We start from the raw sequence: 19019 nt of genomic DNA on the forward strand, positions 1-19019 counted from the left end.
AGAGCCAGCGCGCGCCCCACCCCAGACGCTCGCGGCCACCGCCGTCCCTCCCTCCCAGGGAAGGCGGGATTAGAGCAAGCGCCCGGGCAGCAAGAAGCGCGCGCACACGCCGGCCCTGCCCTGGATCCCTCAGAACAGCCAGTCTCTGGGAAAGTGGGCGTGGCTTTAGAACTCTCAGGCAGCAGAGGCCGCCGCCCGGCAAGGCTTCCCATTGGGAGGCGCGAAGGCTTTAGTGGGTGGGGATTGGCGCAAATGTAAGCAGGGCGGGCTAAGAGGAGGAGCCGCTGCCGAGGAGCAGCGGCACCAGCAGCGTTTCCTCTCCCCCCCTCCCCTCCCGTGTCAACAAGCGGGGCGCCTGCGCCGGGGGTTTGCGCATCTTTTCCTCTCATGCACGGTATTTGCTTCCCGAGTCGGGCCCGGGGTTTGGCCTAGAGCCAGCGGCGGGCAGAGGGCGCAGAGCGATCGGGCGCAGCTCTCCGGCCGCAGCGGCTCCGGGCGGGCGAGCGATCGGTCGGTCCGCTGGCTCAGGATGGCGGACGACTCCGCAGTGGCGTAGCGTGGGGGGTGCAGGGGGGGCGCAACATCTGGGGGTTAGGGTTAGGGGGCGCAAATCCACGGGTTTGGGGGCGCAAATCACTTGCCTTGCCCCGGGTGCTGACAACCCACGCTACGCCACTGTGTTGGACAGATAATAGGGTCACTGTGGGCTTCACAATCTGGTCAAGGGAGAAAGGCAATGATTGACACTTTGTCTAAGGCTAACTTTGCTCTGCTACGTGAGCAGTCGCTGTTCTGTGGGATAACATTTTCTTCATAGCTGCCAATTCAGAACCCAAAATGCACATATGAGACTTGCTTTTTTAAAAAAACCCCATAACTAACTGCATCAAGTTCTAAACCTTAACAGAGGGCAATTTGCTTCTATTTGAATCAACAACTGTCACTTTTCATTCCAGTTTTAAAAGGATGCACTGCAACAAGAACAATCCCTTCAGAGTATGATGACAAGAGCTGAAGTAACTTTTGCACACATTTGCAGCCTGAACACCAGCACTGAAAATCAATCCACCTTACCTAAGCTATAAGGAGGCAGTGGCAGGGCAAATGAACAGAGAGGAACAAATAATTTTTCGTGCACTTGGTGTATTAAGACTGTGATGATCAGTTCAGCAATGCACACCTACTGGGTAGGAATAGGGAAGGAATTTGATTCAGTCCACATATTTAAAAATGAATCTGCCACGCCTATGGATCCTGCTGCCTGAGGCAGTTGATTCAACTTTCCTCATGGGTGAGCCAGCCCTGCCTACGACCAAATGTTGCAACAGGGATAAGTCCTGGGTTTCTTCACTGTTTCAGCCAGCCAGCCATCATATTCTCCCCCAGAACACTCCATTCCAGCCCCCAGCCCCTCAACAGTCAGCCAGCGCTCTGTGGCCTGCGAGCATGCTCAGTTCTCATCCGACTCACTTGATTTTCTTTAAGGTTTTCTGTACTTCTGCAAACTTGGAGGTCCCTCCAAGCCTGCTACTAATTCCCACTTGTGCACTTGTGCTTGGATAAGCAAATGTGCTCACAACTCAAACACTGGAAATAGTGGAAATGATACTACATAAGGCTACAATTGGGGTATGCTGCTTATGATAGCTCCCTCCCACCTACTCAGATTACTTAGAAATAGAAAACTAGTATATCTGGAGAGAAAGGACCATTTCCCTGTGGTACTAGTTTTCTAGCAGCAGGGAGTAATTAACATCAGGGAGGATTGAAAAAATGTGTTTACTTTTTCTGCCACTGGGTGTTTAGACCAGCTTCAGTGTGAACATTACTTCTTCTATTAAGTCTGCAGTCTGGACTTTTCATTCAGATTCTTACCCCACCCCACAAATCTATCTTAAAACAACAACAACATTTAGACTGAATAATAATTATTCTGAAGTAAAGGTTTACTTGTTTATATTTTTACATATTTATTTTGTGATGTTTCAGTTGGTCCATGTAACATTACCGTACCTCTGCTGGTTTTGGATTTATCCTTGTGTACAAACACTGTCATCTAGTGGATGCATAAAATTATGTACTTTCTGTCCAGAGATCTTTAATTTATCATAACCGATTAGCTGTTTGCAGGTGCACATTTGTTTTTCAAAGGGGAGAAAGTGTATATATATATATATATATATATATATATATCCATAGCTTTCAAAAGCCATTGACTTTTGATTTTTATTTACCGTGTTATGCTGTTAGTGTGGTGCCTTTGCAACAGCAGCCATGATGGTTGGTGTTGCAAAGTGCTGTTCCTTTGTTCAATTTCAAACCACAGAGGCAAGGAAATGTAATGCCAGGAAAATGTGATGTCAGGTGACTGATAGGTGACTGGATTGCTTCCAAATGACTCTTAAGGACCATCTGCTTTTGGAGTTCCCAGATAGCATCGAGGAACACTGGACCAAGCTAAAAACATCCATTACTGCAGCCTGTGAACAAACTATTGGATACCAAACCAAGAAACAGCAGGACCGGCTTGATGAGAATGACAGTGAGATTTAACGCATTACTGACAAAAAAAGGAAGAAAGAAATTGTGCCACTAATTAAAAAACCTATGCCAACGCTAAGGCTGAGGTTCAAAGAAGAACTAAAGAACACCTGGTTGATTAAAAAAAAAACCCTCAAGAAATCTGGCACTTAGCCGACACTCATGATGCACAGAGTTTCTTTAAACCCACAAAGACCATCTATGGGCCAATAATTCATGGCGTATGCCCCCTACACTCAACAGACGGTACCACACTTCTAAAAGATAAAGAAGCTATTACACTGTGCTGGAAAGAATACTACAAGCATCTCCTTAACTGCAACTCCGCCATGGCTGTTAAGGTCCTCTCACAAATTCCACAAAAACAAATTAGAGATGAGCTCCCAAATCTGGGAGAATTGTGTACAGATATTAACCAAATGAAGAACAACAAAGCCAGCGGACCTGATGGGATACCTGGCGAAGTCTTCAAAGTGGCTGGAACTGAACTTACACAACAACTTCACAAGCTCATTGAAAAAATCTGGGAAAGAGAAGAGATCCCAGCAGACTTTAGGGATGCCAAAATTATCAACCTATTTTAAAAATGTAATAGAATGGATTGCGGAAACTATTGAGGCATCTCTTTATTAGATGCGGCCAGCAAAATTCTTGCAAGGATCTTAGCAAATTGTCTTCTAACAATATCCGAGGCTACCCTTCCTAATCCCAAAATGGTTTTTGACCTTCTAGGGGGACAGTGGACATGATTTTCACCACTCAACATCTTCAAGAAAAATGCAGAGAGCAAAACCAACCCCTGCACAGTGATACCTTGGGTTAAGAACTTAATTCGTTCCAGAGGTCCATTCTTAACCTGAAACGGTTCTTAACCTGAGGTGTGCTTTCGCTAATGGGGCCTCCTGCTGCTGCTGGCATGCGATTTCTGTTCTTATCCTGGCAAAGTTCTTAACCTGGAGCAACCACTTCCTGGTTAGTGGAGTTTGTAACCCAAAATGTCTGTAACCTGAAGCGTCTGTAACCCGAGGTACCACTGTATATGGCATTTATTGACCTGACTGAGGCTTTTTGACTCTGTAAATCGTAATGCCCCATAGACTGTCCTTCTCAAAATTGGCTGCTCAGATAAATTTGTGAACATCATTCAGCTCCTCCATGATATTATGACAGCAGCAATCACAGATAACAATGGCTCTCAAAGTGAACCATTCACAGTGGGATCAGGTGTTAAACAGAGTTGTGTAATCGCTCCCACTCTATTTATTATTTTCATTGCCATGATCCTACATTTTGTCAAAGGGAAACTCCCCACTGGAGTAGAAATCATATATCAAACAGATAGAAAGCTCTTTAATCTGAACAGGCTGAAAGCAAAGAGTAAGGTTACCGTAACTTCTGTCATAGTGCTTCAGTATGATAATGACAACATAGTGTGTGCACGCTCAGAGGATAACCTCCAAGCCATCCTAAATATCTTTGCAGAAGCTTACGAAAAGCTTGGCCTATCGCTCAACATCCAAAAAACCAAAGTGCTGCACCGACAAGCACAAAAACAACCCCTCTGCAGCGCCACAAATCCAAATCAATGGTGTAACACTGGAAAGTGTCATTCAGTTCTCCTACCAGGGCAGTTATCTTTCCACACGGGCCGACATTGATGCTGAAATCCAGCATCGCCTGAGCTCTGCGAGTGCGGCTTTCTCCCAATTGACATTCGCAGGGAAACCAAAATGCTTGTATACAAAGCTATTGCACTGCCATCCTTACTGTATGCTTGTGAAACATGGACCACTTATAAACGCCATCTCCAACTCCTCGAAAGATTCCATCAACGGTGTCTCCGAAGAAGCAAAGATCACTAGTGTTGAAGCAATGATTCTTCAGCATCAACTTTTTGGACTGGTCATGTTGTGCGGATGCCTGATTATCGTCTTCCAAAGCAACTACAGTGGTACCTTGGGTTACGGACACTTCAGGTTGCAGACGCTTCAGGTTACAGACTCCGCTAACCCAGAACTTTGCTTCAGGATGAGAACAAAAATTGTGCGGCGGCGGCAGCGGGAGGCCCCATTAGCTACAGTGGTGCTTCAGGTTAAGAAAGGTTTCAGGTTAAGAACGGACCTCCAGAACAAATTAAGTTCTTAACCTGAGGTACCACTGTACTCTATTCCAAACTTAAAAATGGAAGGGTAGTGGTGGTGGTCAACAAAAGAGGTTTAAAGCCAGGTTTAAAGGTTTGTCAGGGCAAATCTAACAAAATGTAGTATAAACACCAACAACTGGGAAACACTGGCCTGCGAGCGCTCCAGCTGGAGAACAGTCTTGACCAAAGGTGTCATGGATGCTCAAACTCAGGACGCAAGGGAGAAATGTGTTAAGTGGAAGACACGTTTGGCAAACCCTCACCATGATCAACTCCCGCTCAGAAACCTAGGTCCCCACTGTGGAGGAACGTGTGGATCAGAATTGGTCTCCACAGTCACTTATGGACTCATTGTTAAAACCGTGTTCATGGAAGACAATCTTACTCAGCTATGAGCGATCGCCAAAGAGGTGGTCAACCCTGCTCACCTGTCAAACTTGGCCAATTCTTTTTTCTCCTAGGAGCTCCAAATGGCTCTACCCACTCTTCATTGTTATCCTCACAGCAACCTTGTGAGGTAGGTAAAGCTAAGAGAAACAGTGAGTGGCGTGGAAGGTCATCCAATAAATTTCCTGGCCGAGTGGATTCCAACCCTTCACCTCTAAGATTCCTAGTCAGGAACTCTAACCGCTACCTACCACCGTCTTTTGTTTCCGCCAACCTGCGTCTAAAAGAATGGTTTCCAAACGATCTTGAATTTACGCACCGAAACAAGGAGATGCATTTCTCTACACTTTCCTATCTCTGGGCGACTTTTCCCTGCTCAGCTCCCCTCGCAAAGCATACTGGGATTACCATAGATACTGCTCGTTTCAGAAGGGCGCCGGCTTTCTGGTGCGTGGGGAGGTTTTTCCCATCCAAGACGTTACGTGACCTCCGCTCTAGCTTTCCTTCCCTATGGTCACGACGCCTCTCCGCCGGCCATGAAATCCGCCTTTGTCACCGTGGGCACGACCAGCTTCGACGATCTCATCGCCGCCGTGACGGCTCCAGAGGCTCTGCAGGCGAGGCTCTTCCACCTTCTTGCCCCCTCTCTTTTCCCGCTTCTCCCGACTTCGGCCGCCGTAGCTAGGCAACCGCCGGAGGCGAGCGATGGACGGGCGGAAACGGCGCGTGTAGCCGGCGTGGCGTCACATCCGGCATCTTCTAGGAGTTCTGCGAGTCTTGCTTTTTTTCTGAGTCCCTGTCTGGAATGTTGCTTCCAATAAGAAAGGGAACCCCAGTATTGCTCCGCACTTTGCATGGAAGGATATTGGGGGTGGGGGTGAACGTGATAGGTGAAGAAAGACAAAGGTCAGGATGATTCCTGCCCGTCCTCTAGCTTGGGTTACTCAGAAGTACATTCCACAGTGATCGATGGAGGAGATCCATGTGCATTCACATTATAAGCAGGCATAGCTTCTTCCCGCAAAACGTCTTGGAAGCAGCACTTTGGTTAAGGGCGCCGAGTGTTATTGGGAGACACGCGTACACACTATTCCCCTCACAGAGGTAGACTTTCCTGGGTAGGGGTATTATTATTTAGGGGTAAACCGCTCTAAAAATTGAAGGTCCATGAGGGGGAACATGGGAGTGGGGTCTTCTAGCAACTCTGAGCCCCCTTAACAGTTCCCATTGTACTTTTTGGGGGTGGTAGTGCTGGTGGAATGTACCTCAATGGTGCAATCCATGTCACGTTTATCACCAGAAATAAGCACTCTTATTGTTTTAATGCAGGGCTGGGGATCCTGTGACCCTCCAGATTTCCCTGGGGGCTTCAGCTTCCATCATTCTCAGGCATACGCCATTCTGGCTGGGGCTGATGGGCAATCCTATGCAGAGCTGGTCTGAGGCCCAGGGCAGGAGTCTTAGAATAAACTCCAAAATCCCTGGTGGGCCTCTGTGGGTGACTTAGCCCTCTGAGGCCCAGGGCAAGTGTACCTGGCTGCCTCCTCTCCTTCACGGGACTGCTGATGGAAGCTGCAGTCCAACATCTGGGCAGCCACAGGTCTTCCATCTCTGTTTTAATGGGAGTTAACAGATACAAGTGGAATATCAGAAGTGTATTAGCAGCCTGTCTGTGCTTGTGTGGCCCTTGATTTAAATATTAATCTGCCTGGTCGAGCAGCAGCCTCCCATCTATGCAGGGATGAATGCACCAAAGCCTAGTGGAATAAATGGGCTTAAGGGAATTTAATTCTGCATAGGATTAGTAAGAGACCAGTACAATTTTATAGCAAAATCTCCACCATTAAGAATGGTGGATAAGAATGGGGGTAAGAATCCCCACTGGATTATGGGGAAACACTTTTGCACACAAATTGTCCCTGCACAGCTACCCTGCTTGCAATACAAAGTCCGAGGCAAGCAGTAACTAATTCACAGAAAATGATATTGAATATGTGGGTTACAGATACAAGATTGCATTACGTACCTAAATAAGGTTAATGCAAATGACAGTTTTATCATATGTGATGTACACTAATTTCATTTTACTGTTTATACATAAAGACTGTCTCACCAGGAAGATACAAGCACACTGATAAGTTGCCAAATGCTCCTATGTATTTTTGCGTCTGGCTAGGCTTTATGTACTTGGAGGGGCAAATTAGCTCACACTTGCAGCATCTGATGTGCTATTCTTGCATTTAACTTAAGTCAGTACCAAGTCTGATTGTAATTTCCTTTCCCTCTACAGGTTTTACAGGATCTTGGCTACAGCAGACTTGTCCTTCAGGTTGGCAGGGGCACAGTTTGCCCTGTTTCAACCAGCACACCTACATTTACCCTGGAAGTGTTCAGGTTCAAGAACTCACTCTCTGAAGATGTGCAAACAGCCGATCTAGTCATAAGTCATGCAGGTAAAACTTCTATTTCAATGAGAAAAGTCTTGATTGGCATCAACATATCCCACCACAAATGGGATATATGTGCTATATCCTCTCCACCACATTAGTGAGGGTTCCAAGGCTGGCATAGTTTCACATCCTTTCTGATGTTGTGTCAGGATAACATGGGGCTTTTAATTTGGTGAATCAAAGGCCTCCCCAGATCTGGCCCAGTGCCCTTCTGAGGGGCATTTTGTCTGGAGAGGGGGAGGTCTGCAGCATCTTACGGGCTCTTAGCCACCCTTCTACCAAACACAGGATTGCTTTCTTAATATGTGTTTTATGCCCCTCAGTGTAATGTTAAATACATCAAATTAATGGGAGTATGGATGTTTGACAAGGTCAGTCTTCAGAGGAACAAAAGCCCTCAAAAGGTAGATGTTGCTGGATATTCATTTCTAGCCCTGGTGGTCCTTGGCATGAATTCTTGTTCACTGCTAAGTGAAATTGAATGTTGTTGCTGAAGACACACCTCTTTGCCCTGGCTTTTGACACTTGAGATGTAACACATGTTTCGCTGATTCTAAGTTGTTGTAAACTGTTTTTAGCATTGTGCTTTGATTGTTGTCACCTTCCCTGGGATCTTAGTGTGAAGGGTGGGTAATTTAGTTATTCTTCATTGTTGTTTTACTATTACAGGTGCTGGTAGCTGCTTGGAAGTATTGGAAGCAGGGAAGCCACTACTGGTAGTTGTAAATGACAAGCTTATGGACAATCACCAGTTAGAACTGGCAAGGCAGCTGTGCAGGGATGGCCATCTCTTTTACTGCACTTGCAGGTATGGATCTTCTTTAACACTGTTTTGGTTGCAAGCTTTCCTGCAAACTTACTTACTTTATTATTAAATTTGTATACCGTACTACAGCCATAGGTCTCAGGGCAGTTCACAACACAAAGTTACAAAAACTGTTGAATCAATTTAGTGCTGCAGATCTTAATCACCCTATTTACTGGCTCTTGAGTTACCTGATGCAGAGGCTGTTTAAAGCAATGTGCATCTCATTCCCCCTAACTTGCAGGCATGGCTCTTCTTCAACACCATTTAGTTGCCCTTCTGCAAACTATCCATGTTGACCTTCCTGGAAGTAAGGAAGCAACAATGCATGTCTCAAACCAATGGACTGTGGCAGGAAGAAGAATGTTCACAATCAATCAGTCTTTTCCTGCCATTAAGATACAGCACCCTTTGTATTCTCTGGCTAAAGCCAGAGCCCCAGCTTCAAGGAATAAACATTGATCCTTACAGAGATCCCTTCTTCGTTAGCTTTGGAAGCAGAGTCCAGGTGGTGTCATGACTCCATTGACCTAGACGAGGGAGACTCCAAGGAGGGGATGTTGTAGGAAGCATGTTCATACAGTTCCTGTTGTGCAGGAGCTAGGTACTCACTATGAGACTTCAAGACCCCTTCTTGGTTAGCCCTCTGAAGGTACATAAGCCCCCACCTACCTTGCAGAACTTCAGCAGGCCTGCTTCCAGTCAGTGCCTGGATGGAAGACCGCCTGAGAACCAATCAATGTAAGCTGCTTTAGATTTCATAATGGAAGAAAGCTGGGGGTATAAATGTAAGGAAATCCATGAAACACTGAAACAGGACTTAGAAGCTGAGACTTCATGAGGGTCACCTCAGCCTCCTGAGCTTGACTTCCACACTTGGAAGCTGTATAACGAAGATACCAGAAGCACCTTTGTGGGGAGGGTGTTCTGCAGCTTAGGGGCTGCCTCAGAGAATGCCTTCTCCCAGGCCACTACCACCCAAGCTTCTGAAGGCAGAGGAACTACCAAGATGGCCTCCCCTGCTGAACCTAACACCTGGGTGCGTATTCAGGGGGATATTTGAGAAAGAGCAGCAGTTTGAAGACAACCCTTCAATAAATAAAACACCTGCTTAGTTTCCTTGTCTTCTCTCTAGGGAAAAAAACCCAAAGCAGCCAAACAAGCAAGCGAAATGTTTTTTTTCTTTTCTGTGTTCTTCTGAAATGTTATAGTAGATGCAGAACTACCAGTGAAAAAAGCAGCCTCCACATTTCATTCTTCCACCTAGGACTAGCAGTGCAAAATATATGATACAGAATCATTGCCACTGTGAGTTTCCCTGACCTCAAGGAGCAGCCAGTAAAGTGGCACTCAGAGGCAGGAAAACCTGCAGCTTAATGGAGTGGCATCTCACATTTTGTGTTACTGGATGTTACTAGGAAGAAGGGAAGCAGGACTACTGTTTATTTATTTATTTAAAATGGTAGCTGCACATCTGCTGTAATGTGCAAATCCAGCTCATGGAAAGCTTGTGAAATTGATCATGGGATCCAGCATGGTGTAGTGGATCTAGTCTGGGTGTAGGGATTACCGTATTTTTCACTCTGTAAGACGCACCAGACCACAAGACGCACCTAGTTTTTGGGGGAGGAAAACAAGAAAAAAAATATATTCCGAATCTCAGAAGCCAGAACAGCAAGAGGGACCGCTGCGCAGTGAAAGCAGCAATTCCTCTTGCTGTTCTGGCTTCTGTGATAGCTGCGCAGCCTGCATTTGCTCCATAAGATGCACACACATTTCCCCTTACTTTTTAGGAGGGAAAAAGTGAGTCTTATACGGTAAATATTTGCTCAGCCAGGAAGCTCATCAGGTAATCTTGGGCAAGTCACTATAATGTAACCTGTTGTATCTTGCAGGGCTATTTATAAGGGTAAAAGAACTGAATGAACTACCTCTTCCAAAATCGTAATTTTTGTGTGTGGGGTGTTTTTTTTGGGTTATTTTTCTATAGGACCCTTCTGAAGACACTTCAAACATCAGACTTTTCAACCCTGAAGCCTTTTCCTCCTGGACAGCCAGAAAAATTTGCTGCATTCTTGGACAAAGTAATTGGCATTTGAATAAATCAGCTGTAAAAGGAAACTCACACATTTGAAACTACTCCTGTATATATAATTTCAACATACATGTGTGCTTGCAGTGGCAAATGAAATTAAAATATGGACTGCTTTGCAGCAAAAGAAAACCAATTCACTGACTTATAGCTTTGACATGGCCTTAGTGGTCCAGGAAGCAAGCAGTAGCAAAAATCCCCCCTCCTGCCCACCTCTAAACACACACTTCTTTGCTCAGCCCTTTTTCAAATAGGGCACAATGTCATTCAGGTTTTAGACTTTTGATTATGTTTCAGTGTTGAGTTTGCTTGAGGTTACTTTGCCATAAACCATTTAGCAGGCAGTATCCATTTGGATAAGAAAATGCTTGGGGGAATAGGATTTGATAACGGGGGCTATAACGTACAGGTAACTTGCAACTTAACATGCCAGGGATTACATTCCTGGCTATCATGCACATAAGCAAAATCACATAAAGCCAGAACACCCCTTAAAAACCATTTAAAAAATTACTCGTCTCTATGGCCTCCTCCGCACCCTCTCCATCTGCCTCTTCACCCAAACACACTCAGTGAAGGCTGCTGGCTTTCATTTTTTCACTCTGTGTGCCATTTCTGCATCATTTTTATTTTACTATTATTATTTTTTTGGCAATGTGCTTAAAGCTGTGAGCACATACGTTAAGTAAGTGTAAGTTGCAAGTTACCTGTACATCAGCATTAAGCCTCTATAAGTACCTGAAGTGGAAGCTCAATAAAGATTAGTAAGATCTCTTATGAAAACTGTTTCTGTTAAATATATATTAGCAGTAGGCATGAGCCTTATTCATGCATTATTCACCTGTAGAGCTCTCAGAGCCATTGCCCTGACTTTAACATTATTTGATTTTGACCTCTTACCTGCCCTTCACCCTAAGGGCTAGCACTGCATTCCAACGTCCACAAGCTGCGTGTGGTTGTCTGCGAAAGAAGTGCTAAGTGCCAGCATCTGCTGAGCTTTTAACATGACAAATGGGGTTAGCATAATTTCATGCGTAACCCCTGCTTCCAGCTGCGGTTGCATACTGTACTTTGGGCTAACTCTCTTATGTAACTGCTCAGTTTTATGGCTAAGAGTGAATTTTCGCACAGTTGGCTCTGAAACTGAGAGGAGGAATAATAGAATCACAGAACGGGAAGGGGACCCAAGGGTCATCTAATCCAACCCCTTGCAATGCAGGAATCACAGCTAAATGAGATGATCCAAGGAGAAAAGATGAGGGAAATACTGATATCATACCATAGTTGGGCTGCGTTATATCTACCCTGTCCCCATGAGTTTGTAACAGGTCATCTGAATCCACCTGCAGACTTCAGAAGATAAATGTTTTCAGTCTTTGTGACTTTCATGATGTTACCAGCTTTCATGTTAATGTGAACATTAAGCCTGAGTGCAGCTAGGCAAGCCTTCAGTGCAAACCAATCGTGGATTGGCAGTTTTCTGCAGAAAATGACCTGGAAGTACATCATGCAGCTCTATCTACTGCTTAAAGGAAAGATTGCTTACACAACCTGTCAACAGTTCACAGATGAAAACCAGGACCTGCTTGTAACACCCTCATCGAAGACCAAGCCCACCCCCCGTTATGATGCACCATGTTGCTGAAGGCCACTTTAACTGCTGTATTCATTTGCTCTAAAGAAGCTTGTCCACTGAATTTAAAGAAAAGAGGGTCTTTTCTGCTTTCATGAAATATACACTAGAATAAAATAACATGAGGCTTGATCAATATGAGAACTACTAGGGCATGGGTGGCAAAGCTTGCACCTTCCAGATGTGATTGATCTACAGTTCCCATCATCCCTGACCACTGGCCATGCTAGCTGAGGCTGATGGGATTTGGAGTCCTAACAGCATCCCTGTTCCTTGGTGTGCCCGGCAAAGAAAAGTGCAGCCCCACACTATACATTTAAAACATATCCAACACATATTTAAAGCACATGACTTCCCCTAAAGAATCCTGGGAACTGTAATTTGTTAAGGAGGCTGGGAATTGTAGCTATGTTAGCAGGAAACTACAGTTCTCATATTTTGCAGGGGAGCCACATGCTTTAAACGTGCATTGGATGTGCTTTAAAGTCATAGTGTAGATGCCTGCTAAAGTCTGTGCAGGAGTCATATTGTGTGTTATAAACGAATTGGAATGAATGCTTAATAAGTATCAATCAATTGTTATCTCACATTTCCGAGTGCAATTCTCATCAATTTGTACTGTGAAAATTTGATGGAGGGGGCAGGGTATATTTGTGTGTGTGTGTTTAAAATATAAGCACCTGTAATTAAAACATGCAATAAAACAACCTCATTAAAAACAGCACCATAATTGAAACAGGAGACTAGCCCCAACCAGTGGTCAAGGGTTCATCAACATCTGAAAGGCCACAGGTTGTTCTAGTTACTTCTCCTTATCCCTTCATCTGCTCATTTCCATTCCATAAGCTTTAGCTATGAATACAGTGGTACCTGAGGGACGCAGGTGGCACTGTGGTCTAAACCACAGAGCCTGGGGCTTGCCGATCAGAAGGTCAACTGTTTGAATCCCCACGATGGGGTGAACTCCTGTTGCTCGGTCCCAGCTCCTGCCCACCTAGCAGTTTAAAAGCACGTCAAGTGCAAGTAGATAAATAGGTACCACTCCAGCAGGAAGGTAAACGGCGTTTCCCTGCGCTGCTCTGGTTTCTCCAGAAGCGGCTTAGTCATGCTGGCCACATGTCCTAGAAAAACTGTGCGGACAAATGCCGGCTCCCTCGGCTAGAAAGGTGAGATGAGCACTGCAACCCCAGAGTCGTCTGCGACTGGACTTAACAGTCAGGGGTCCCTTTACCTTTTTACAGTGGTACCTTGGTTCCGAACTTACCGTAATCCTTTCTGGGAGTCTGTTTGACTCCCAAAACGGTTTGAAAACCAAGGTGCGGCTTCTGATTGGTTGCAGGAAGCTCCTGCAGTAAAGCAGAAGCCATGTAGGATGTTCAGCTTCCAAAAAATGTTTGCAGACTGGAACACCTCCGGGTTTGCAGCGTTCGGGAGCCAATTTGTTAGGGAGCCAAACCCTTCAAGAACCAAGGTACCACTGTATATCCAAACCATGATTCCCTCCTTGCATTCTTGTGTATGGTGGTGGTACTTACTGCTACTGTTACAGGAACAGATGTAAGCAGTGCTTTTTTATCTAAAAATATGTTTAGGGGGTACTCTCATTTTCCTACTCATATTGAAATACTGCCTCTCAGTGAGGCCAAACTTAGATTCATAAAATGTTTAGGGGTATGCGTACCTCTGCATCCCCCCAGAAAAGAAAGCACTGGATGTAAGAAATCTTGACTATAGCACGTCCCCTCTGCTTTGTGGTTCTTGCCCATCATTTTGTGTGTGTGCATATTTTTAGTCACTGGATGGTGCTGTAGTGATGTTTTTGTTTCCGGCAAGTTTCAAATATGCATTTTCAGGAGAAATGTTGCAAGTAGGCAAAACGGCTGTGAATTGAATAGTTCCTTTGTCAGTCATTTCTCTGCCACATTTTCCATCAAGGTGTTTTTTGTTTCCAGTGAAAACTGACTTTCTGCAGTGGCGAGGTTCATTCCCGCATTTTCAAATAAGTTCTTTTCCCTGCACATATGCTAAAAACTATGCCGACCTCCTTGTTTTTTGAACCGTGACTTCTTAGGATTTATACTCTTAACAGTGAAAGACAAAGTAAAAATCATTGCTGTTTTCTAGAAAAAGAGGTGCTGGAACTCACAATGAATGCCTCCATTGTTCTCTTAGTAATGGTGCCCACCTGAGAGGTACCGGAACTGAGTTCTTGCTGAAAAAAGCCCTGGTAAAAATAATACAACACCTGGCAGAATGTGAAGCACTGAGTGGATACAGACAAATAGATGCATGGGAGTAACCTAATTAGATCACCTAAGCCCACTTAAGAAAAGGCAGTATCAAAGCCCCTCTCCTCTCCTCTCCTTAAATAAAGGCCTGCCCTAATGACAGAAATGAAGGGGCCAAGTGGCTTCTAATTGGGAAAGAGTTGCACAATGCAGGGCCAACACAGCTTTATGTACTTACCAGCTGATGTTACCAGTGAGTGCCCAAGCAGGACCTCAGATGTCGACTTCAGATCACAAGCAGGGTCAGTGGTGTAAGCCATCCTTCAGGTAGCCTAAACTGTTTAGGGCTTTGAAAGGATATTCTGTGCATATGGGTTGGGATCTGTTTTATGGACTTGTATGCTTTATCATCCTGAGTTGACGCTTTTCTTTTTAAATATACATAATTCTTCCTGTGCCTTCCCAGTATCACCCACCTTCTGTTCAATCTGATTGTGTTGCTGGGTACAGAGAGGGAGTTATTGTTCCTCTCCACTCCTGCCACCCAACCTGCCCAAGGGTAAGAAACTCAGTTTGGGGAGGGGTGGTGGATGGAGACAATTTTAGGTGTGGGAAGTATTTATTTTTATTTTACTTACTAAATTTGTATACCATCCTGCATTCGAAGACCACAGGGCCGTTCACAACATCAAAACATGAGGCTAGATCTGTACAGCGTAGCAAAAGATCAGACTTCCACATAAAAATACAAAATTGAAAACACAGAATATATAATAAAGCAAAGCCAAACAAATTAATAACCCCTTGAAGCGCTTGAATAACTTGTTACTTGTGAGTTCCAGTAAAAAACCAATCTACGTTTTCCAGTGTGGATTCCAGCTTAGTTGTCTGCCAGCCTTGGCACTTCCTGAGTATTCAAATGTATTAAAATAATAATAAAAATTTTTATTTATACCCTGCCCTCCCCAGCCAAGGCCGGGCTCAGGGCGGCTAACAAGCAACAATAAAAACAAGTTGAATGAATACAACTTAAAAACAAGATTAAAATACAACATTAAAATATTGAAACATTAAAATATTAAAATGCAGCTTCTTCACAGGAGGAGAAAGGAAAAAGGAAGAGGGGGAGGGAATTAAATTGGCTACAAGCGAAAGGCCAGACGGAACAACTCTGTCTTACAGGCCCTGCGGAAAGAAATCAGATCCTGCAGGGCCCTGGTCTCATGAGACAGAGCGTTCACCAGGCCGGAGCCAGAGTTGAAAAGGCCCTGGCTCTGGTTGAAGCCAATCTAACTTCCTTAGGGCCCGGGACCACTATTTATGGACCTTGAGGCTCTCTGTGGGGCATACCAGGAGAGGCGGTCCCGTAGGTATGAGGGTCCTAGGCCGTGAAGGGCTTTAAAGGTCAAAAGCAGCACCTTAAATCTGACCCTGTACTCCTCTGGGAGCCAGTGCAGCTGGAAAAGCACGAAATACATTTAAAAGTGGATATTTTGGGAGAAAAGTATGCATTTTAAAAAAGTATGTACAGTTAAATGCAAGTGTCTGCATAAGGAGAATTTGCAGATTAATGCGAGATTAAGACAGAATGGCATTGTGGGAAAGGTAGCATGGGCTGGAGACCATGAACAGGAGCTGCTTCCCTCTCCTTGTTAGGTTCTTCCTTTTCCCGTGAACTCACTAAATAAAGAAGGGGGAAAGCAGCGGCTGCTTTCCTCTGTGAAGTCAGTTTTGCTGGTTTGAATATGGGATTTGGCTAAAGGTTAAACAATTGCAGGGGGTAAGGGCTGTCCCTGGGAATTGGATGCAGTTGTTATGAAATGGCAGCCTGCTGAAGATGTGCAGATGTGCTTCTCATATGCTCTGCTCCTGTGTTTGTAAACAAAATGTGTATTATACACCATGGATTTCCAGTGTTCCCTGGGACTTCTTGCCCCTTAGAAATGGGGAGCACATTAAGAATAAGGCTTCCCATCTATCTCTGTTTATCAGTGCACCTATATTGGTTCACACATCCTATTATTCAGATAAATTTCAAGTTTATAGTGGTTTAATTCACCAATGGTTTCTTTCTGCTGGGTGGAGAATATTTCCTCAAGGAAACCACAGATTACCAGAGCTTAATTTCTGGATCCAGAGCAGAGATTGATTTCTGATAGGAAAAACAGTCAGTGAGTTCAAGGAAAATGAGTGAATTTGGTTGCTTTGGATATGTTGGGCACAAGCAGTCAGCAATCCAAACAGTTTATTGATTGCCTTCATCACGGAGATTCTCTGCTTATTGGGCATATTGAACTAGATGATACTCCTGAGTAGACCCATTGAATTGAGTCACATTTTTTGATTTCAGTGAGTCTACTCTGAGTATGATTAACACTGGTTATCACACATTGTTTTCACACCTTGTAAAAATTCATTTCTTTCCAATCCAAGATCCCAAATCTATGCCTGCCTTCTCACTTTTCAGCTTGTCAGTTTCTGTGTAGTCCAGTACTTTACTAAGCCAATTTTCTAGTTCCTATTGATACAGACCTCCAGAGCTAACCAAAGAATAACCTATGTGGCTATAAAAAGATTTTGAATAGTATTTTGACCTTGATGATTATCTTCCCAATAGTTCAGTATAAAAATCTAACAAACAAATGAAACAAATCCCTTGAACCCAGCAAGACTGAATATGATGGCATCACTATCAAAGAGAGAACATTTAAATCTGTGACAAGTTATTGATGCTGAGTTCTTCCATCAGTGTTTAAAGACCTTATTTAATCTGGCTAGAGTTATATACCAGTGGTACCCATAGTTTGGCTCCAGCTTTCTTGAAGGCAAGCCACAGAAAATCTCCTTAATTGAGTTATACATTTTGCACCAGATTATGCCCAATATAGCAGTTTTCAAATTGCTGGCCCAGAACTATCTGAGATTCCTTTTAATTCTCCATCTTCGGGTTAATTTATACATTTGGGTCATCCTACTTTTCTTCCCTGTGCATTTTCCCATTAAGTCCTCAGATAAGTTTCTTAATTGCCTTCCCCTTTTTGTAAAAGCAAAACAATTACCTAGTGAAATTATTGCTGCCTAATCGCTTTCTACACAGCCCCTCACTTTGCTGCTGGTGGGGTGTGTGAGGACGATTGGAAGAGCATTTCTGTGTATAGTTATTTCCTTCTATCTTATCTTATCAAGGAGTGAGAGAATCTTTTTTCTTTTCTTTTTTGGTTTAATGTAGGACAGAGTGTGGGGGCCATTGAGTTTATTTTATTAGGTTAATAAAGTGACCACAAGTACTGGTCCATCTTTATTTCCACTTTAATTTTTTTTTAGGAAAGCCTCCTTCTTGTTCACATGTAGGGTCATATAATCATGTTAGGATCCCAGGCTGAAAGAAAGTACAGTGGTACCTCGGGTTAAGAACTTAATTTGTTCTGGAGGTCTGTTCTTAACATGAAACTGTTCTTAACCTGAAGCGCCACTTTAGCTAATGGGGCCTCCTGCTGCCGCTGTGCCGCTGCTGCACAATTTCTGTTCTCATCCTGAAGCAAAGTTCTTAACCCGAGGTAATATTTCTGGGTTAGCAGAGTCTGTAACCTGAAGCGTATGTAACCTGATGCGTATGTAACCCAAGGTACCACTGTATGTAACTGGCCCAGGGTCACCTAGTGAACTTCATGGCTGAGTAGGAGTTTTAACCTGGGACTCCACCATCATAATCTGACACTCTAACCATTGCACCTCACTGGATCTCTGAAGCAGTTGTTTGTTCATTCATGTACTTGGGGGGATATCTAATCACTACATCCTCTTCAGACCCGAAGGTTGTGCAGTTCTTCTACAATTTAGGCCTTTAAGTAAGTGCTTTTTTAAAAAAATCACTTCAGTTTTAATTTCGATACTTCTACACCATTTTCCTCCTTAAAATCACATTTTGATTCCAGGTTTATTCAGAAGACAGTTCTGGTAAAGGGGTTGGGCAAATGTCAACTCTTGTTAGATGGCTTGGCTGAAGGGCCAAGCAAACCTCTCTGGGGTAGGGCACTGCCATTCTAGGCAGTGAAACTTAATTTTTGCAAATTTTGGGGTCTTAAAAATGTGGTTTGGGGTGTGAGGAATTCAAATCTGCTAGTATTTATGTGACTGGACAACATTTAGCTTGGTAAATCTACGTTTGATTAAAAACATAAACTGCTCTCAGAAAACCGAAGAATTTTAATTTTATTGCCAGTAATGCTATAAAAAATAGTTTCTGTGCATAAAATATATCCTACTAAGCAAACAACATTACCTTGTAATCATGAAACAACATTAGAAAGTAGTGACATAAATTAATAAGAAATATAAGCAACAAGTTTCATCAGTCTTGCTTTGATTTGTTCTTGGACATAAGCCACTGACTTGCTTCTTGGCCTCTGATGTAGCCCTCATGTTTCTCATGTGTATGCACCCTGCCTGTTGCCTCTGTGGCTTGTTTCACATTGTGCGATTGAGGGAACTTTTCATGTGGTCCTAAACCAACAGGAGAGCCATGGGGTACAGTCATACCTCGGGTTGAATGTGCTTCAGGTTGAGCGTGTTTGAATTGTGCTCCGCGGCAACCTGGAAGTAACGGAGCATATTATAGAGCAAATCTATAAAATGGAACAGAACTCACTGGCGAAGTTTTGGTAGCTGTTGAATTGAGTTAGCCTGCAATCACATATCTATCTAAAACTTGTTTTTCTTGCCTTGACCTTCAAAGCACTA

The 19019-nt window shown here is 44.0% G+C and overlaps 1 protein-coding gene and 1 long non-coding RNA gene across 8 annotated transcripts in view; one reads left to right on the plus strand and one right to left on the minus strand.

Annotated features, from left to right (window-relative positions):
• Positions 1-5384, minus strand: part of LOC309333616 — a 39841-nt gene extending 34457 nt beyond the window's left edge. For all 5 annotated transcript variants that reach the window (XR_014152591.1, XR_014152592.1, XR_014152593.1 and 2 more), the window contains exon 1: positions 5113-5384. This is a non-coding gene — a long non-coding RNA (uncharacterized lncRNA). The remainder of the gene's footprint in view (positions 1-5112) is intronic.
• A 97-nt stretch (positions 5385-5481) lies between these two features.
• ALG13 (ALG13 UDP-N-acetylglucosaminyltransferase subunit) lies at positions 5482-10554 on the plus strand. Of its 3 annotated transcripts, none has more exons than XM_081847293.1 (4): positions 5482-5793; positions 7362-7524; positions 8191-8329; positions 10317-10554. In XM_081847293.1, exons 1-4 carry the CDS (start codon positions 5608-5610, stop codon positions 10423-10425), a joined length of 597 nt encoding a protein of 198 aa, XP_081703419.1. In that variant the 5' UTR covers positions 5482-5607; the 3' UTR covers positions 10426-10554. The 3 variants fall into 3 exon arrangements, with proteins under 3 accessions (XP_081703419.1, XP_081703420.1, XP_081703421.1); XM_081847294.1 differs by having other exon boundaries at positions 5482-5769; XM_081847295.1 differs by lacking the exon at positions 5482-5793 and adding an exon at positions 5862-5906.
• Positions 10555-19019: the final 8465 nt, after the last annotated feature.

The sequence above is a fragment of the Podarcis erhardii genome (genome assembly GCF_964252035.2).
Source record: "Podarcis erhardii genome assembly, chromosome: Z".
Lineage (NCBI taxonomy): Eukaryota > Metazoa > Chordata > Lepidosauria > Squamata > Lacertidae > Podarcis > Podarcis erhardii.